General features: G+C 38.1%; 1 protein-coding gene across 1 annotated transcript in view; it reads right to left on the reverse strand.

Moving 5' to 3' along the window:
- Positions 1–5,078, reverse strand: part of IQGAP2 (IQ motif containing GTPase activating protein 2) — a 325,198-nt gene that overhangs the window by 15,136 nt on the left and 304,984 nt on the right. The window contains exons 31-32 of the mRNA XM_019641003.1: positions 2,038–2,250; positions 175–335 (exon numbers count right to left, since the gene is read on the reverse strand). Coding sequence (XP_019496548.1) covers positions 175–335; positions 2,038–2,250 — 374 coding nt within the window. The remainder of the gene's footprint in view (positions 1–174; positions 336–2,037; positions 2,251–5,078) is intronic.

The raw sequence follows: 5,078 nt of genomic DNA on the forward strand, positions 1-5,078 counted from the left end.
GTCCTCCACAACTAGACTGAAAAACAAAAAACTACAGCAACTTGTCTGTTCCCCTTCCCCCGATTCCCCAGTGCTGTTCCCCTCCCCCAATTCCCCAATGAAATCTTTAAAAAAAAAAAATGGACACCCCTTATCAATCATGACATTGCAAATGAACATATGATTTGAACTTACTTTATTTTTAAGTTGTCTAAGCAAGTCTTTATGTAGGTGTCATAATAATTAATTTGCTCTTCATAAAATGCTGCCTTCTCGTTAAGAGCTCCCAAGGTCTGCTGAAGTTTCACCAACTCAGCTTTTCGAAGCTTACGATAGATTCTTTGATTTCGAATGTCCTAAAACAACAAGGAAAGGCTATGACATGAGACTGAAGCAGAAGTTTGCTTTCTGATTTTGCCACTTTGGGACAGGAAGATTATCAAGTATGAAATCACCATTTGTGACTGTTAACTGGTAGTTTATCTCAGTCAGTCACTGTATTTTAATCTCTCACATCCTTCCCTTTTCATTTCAGAGCTGGCAAGTGTCCTTATTTCACTTTAAGAGAGCTGCTAAGATTTATTTTTTTCTTGGCGGAAAAGCAAAGAAGCAATGTTAAAATGACCATACAATTAATTTAAAGAAGAATAGTGTTTTAAAAAGGGCACAAGGAAGACGTTAGCAGTAGAAAAGCAATTTCTTCAGGATACTGCAAACATTCCACTTTGAAGAATATGCTGAAAAGGATTAAATTTAATAATTGCATTCATTTTAGAAATAAGAAAAAAATAAATACCCTTTTAAATAAAACTGGGAACTATTCTCAAGGTTTACAAAAACCATAACTGGACTTCCAGGACTAACTGAAAACATTGAACACTGATAATTATATAACTAATACTTGGATTTAAATAGAGTTCCTAGAACATAAAGTTGTCCAAGTTGCTTAGAGCTTATAAGAACTATGCTACAATTAAACTCACAGATACCAGGTTGTTTTTTCCTTTTCTTGGAATTCTAGTTGGTAAATTATGAAAAGGTTTCATTTAAGAAAATGGTGCCTATTTAATATTATTTTTCCATTGTGGACAAATTAAAAACATTCCCCTAGGAATTCAAAGATAGACAGACACACCCTTCTTAAGTGAAAATTCTTCATTAAATAGAATCCTTTGGTTGATGCCTTCTTAATAGCTGTTCTTCTTTTTTTAAGGCAAAAGCGTCAATTTCTCTACTGCATTTTTCCAAAGAGAAATATTTTCCACCCCAGAGTTATAGAAAGAAATGCTACTTTCCTTGACTCACTCGGGCTAGGAGGAATAAGTCTGACCATGACTTTCCATAGAAGCATGAAGCTGAGTGCATTTCTCTCCCAGAAGCTAAGAAAATTAATTTTTTCCCCCTGATCACTTAACTGCCCTTCACTTCCAGACCCATTTCAATGAGCATGTTTGGGTAAAAATAATGAAATATCCTTTGAACACAAATATCCCTTGAAACCAGATCTTCCTTATCCTTGGCAAACAGATCTCAGCCAGTTCCTGTAATGTTTCCTTGCACTAATTTGAGATCTTTTTTCAGGAAGTTTCTGAATTGTCAAAATATGGGATGAGAAAACAGAAACTAACTTTCAAGTCAAGACTACATATAGTCTACATTGCTTAAAGGCAAACTCGCTGTGACACAGAGTTACCATCTCAGCAGCAGGTTCTAAGGGCAACTGGGCATTACAACTAACAACTCGAGAAAGAGCTCTTCTAAAAGTGTCATTTTAGAAACCAATGCCTTTAGGTATTTCTTAAAGGCATGGATGAAACTTGTCTACTACATTTCCTGATAATTTATTTCTGGTGTGTGTCAACTCTTCTAATGGCTTGGGGGAGTTATGATTACTCTCCATTAAAAGTTATCAACTACTCTGAAACCTTTACGAGTCTGTAGCATTGACCATGGCATACACAACTATGAACCCCTCATGTCACCTCACAGATTGCCCAGCAGGTGACCAATGATTAGCAAATGTCTGCTACATGAAGAAAGAATACTGTTTCCAAAAACCTTGGCAATCTCATTGAGAATGTCCTGGTATTTATTTTTGGATGACACGTGTCCCGTCTGTTCTAATGTCCGAAGGTTCCTCTGGATTTTCCTCTTCTTCTGCTCAAGGGGCAGCTGTGCATCTTCAACCATAGACTGGCTATGCTTCATTTCTTCTGGAGTCTTGGAATCTTTAATTGCACGGCTCACCATGTCTGTGGCATGATCTGTTTCCTGAAAAAGGAATATTAAGATGTTGCTTTTCCTCTGATACCCTAATCTCACAGATTTAGAACCTGCACAAGGCAAGTTAATGTCAAAAACGAAAGGAGTCCTCAAACCAACGTCCAAAGATTAGAATGTATTCTTCATGGGTTTTGAAGTTGACCTTTGGGGGAAGGAATTACTTCACATTTTTGAGAAACATGGGAGTGGTGGAAGGCTTAATTTAGGCAAAATTCTCATAGCTACTTTATTGCTAAGGAGACAAATCACCTGAGTATTGAACATAGTACAATGGATAACTAATATTTTGTAATTCCCCGGATGAAAAAATTTCAATTACTGGATAGTGCCATTGAGGAAACTGAAACTAGATTATCCATTAAAACTTGGCTATGACAACCGTGAACATCCAGAACCCAACTAAATTCTTGCACATCAGCCACATTTATGGAGACTCACAAGCCAAAAACGCAGAGACCTTCGTTCTGATAAAGGAATCATGCTCAAACTATAATCTCTGAAAAACCTTGCAGGGTTTCTTTCAACCAAAGGGAATAAGGGTATTCTAGCACGTAATAAATTCCCAAATAAATGATGAGTAAATGAGTGAATACAATTTGGATAGTTTGTTAAAAAAACCAAAACAAAACAGTAATAAAAAGAGACTGGTGATCTCATTTCATTGTACTAGACAATTAACTGACACATAGATAAAGTTTAAGGATATAAAAAGAGACTGGTGATCTCATTTCATTGTACTAGACAATTAACTGACACATAGATAAAGTTTAAGGATANGCGAGCCGCAGTTTGCCGACCCCTGTTCTATAGCCCAATACCTAGGTCTCGTTTTCTTGTTTCTAGCTGTGAAAATTTCTTGGTCCTTAATGGTAATGCCTTGTGTATACATTAAGCAAGGCCACCTGCAGAAGGTGGAGTCACCTTTGAGGGAACTGGACTCTTGCCAGCTTCCTCCTCCACTTCCTCAATTACCTCCAACTGCACTCAACTAAAACCCTACATTATTTAGATATGCGTCCAGGACAAAAACTCCATAGGGAATTGAAGGCCTTTTTATCAAGAATGATTTTCTCCATTAAAATGTAGTGGAGATTCACTTTTCCTTTGGGAAAGGCAATATCTGTTCATTTAAGTCTCTTGGAAAAGAAATCAATATGGTTGAGAAGAAATGGTTTGTTCAGGGGAATTTGCTGTGCCCCGAAGTGGGGGAGCAGAGAAAATATAATCACACTGTGGTTAGAAGGCCAGATTTTAGTCTTAGCTCTGCCATTTGCTACCTTATTACCTTGTAATATCACATAACCTCTCTGAAGTTGTTTTCTTGTGTGTAAATTGAAGCGAACACTCCCAACCTGACAGGGGTGTTACTGGGCCTATGAGATCAATCCTTTGAAAAGCCACCCTGGTCTTGCCAGGATCAGCGGGAACCCTGTGAGAAAGGCAGCGAAGCAGAGCGACCAGGAGCCTGGGCTCCAGCTGCCTCTTCCATAATGAGCTCTTTGAAGCTCCGTGCTTCCGCTGGGAAACCGAGAACGCCATCCCAGCAGCCCTCAATACACACGGGCTATTATTTGTATGAACAGAATGTCTTCACGTAAGTCACGACTTCCTGTTACGTATATGGCCTATAGCTATAGAATATAAGTAGGATATAATCTTTAGGAACTAAGGGAAGAGTGGGCTGAAGAAAACCTAGACACGTAGTGTTAGAAGGGGTCTCCCTTAGACCTCTTAGAAACTTCTCTGCTGTTTCCAGTCCTTGACTCACACTAAAAACCTGGACGGCATGTTTCTCTTTGGTAATTCATTTGATCATGTAATCGTCTCATAGTAATATGTATAAATGAAAGTCTGATTGTATGTGTGACAGCTATTATATTCAGGGCCAGCTCCTTGGGCGCTCAATCTGTGCAGGGTCTCGTGATCAGAAGGGTCCTGCACTAAGTTTAATGCTCTGCTGTCATCATCTTGAAATTCTCAATAACTTTGAATAAAGGGCTCTGCATTTTCATTTTGCATTGAGCACTGCAAATCCTATAGCTGGTCCTGTACAGTAATGACTTTAAAAGTCTGGGGCTTATTAGCCATCTGCATACAACTGAGGAGTAACATTTCACAGTCATGTGTATAAATGAATGGTGTGAATAGCTAATTCCACTGCATACTGAATCCTTAACAAAGGAACAAGTGAAGCTTGGTATTTGCACCAGTGTTCAAAGGAAGTTGCGTGGAATTACTGAGGCCTCTCTAAATAGGTGTTTACTGGTCACTTAGGATTCATCTGTCCAGTTGACATTATTGGTTTTGGGTCATTTCCTTCCTGGCAATCACATGGTATGTCTGCCACCTCTAGAGAAGAATCACTAATTAAGGCCCATCACCACCAAAACATTCTTTTCTCTTCCTGTATTTATCTAAGTGTTACAGAAAGTAACTCAAGACTTTCAGTTAAATTGTCAGATGGATACATTTAGTGAAATTTAAATTAGGTTAGAAAACAATACTGTTTACTTAAGTATACTCTTCATAATTATACATCTTTATAAAATCTTTATATACATCTTTATAAAAAAAACATCTTTAATTTTCTCTCTGTACTCTAATTTACTCCATAATCCCAATGGCCTTATCATGCCCATTTAGTTCCCATTTTTCTTTTCAAGCTAGGGATGCAAGACAGAGAAGAAGGGGAGGGGAGATAATTTCAGGACTGTTAGGGATGGGCTGAGCAGGCAGTGAGGCTGGAACTACCATCACTCCCAGTGGCTTATTCAAATGATTCATGTAGATACAAGCAGAATGCCTGGAAATCATTT

This window comes from Hipposideros armiger, unplaced genomic scaffold (assembly GCF_001890085.2).
Source record: "Hipposideros armiger isolate ML-2016 unplaced genomic scaffold, ASM189008v1 scaffold_55, whole genome shotgun sequence".
NCBI classification, from domain to species: domain Eukaryota; kingdom Metazoa; phylum Chordata; class Mammalia; order Chiroptera; family Hipposideridae; genus Hipposideros; species Hipposideros armiger.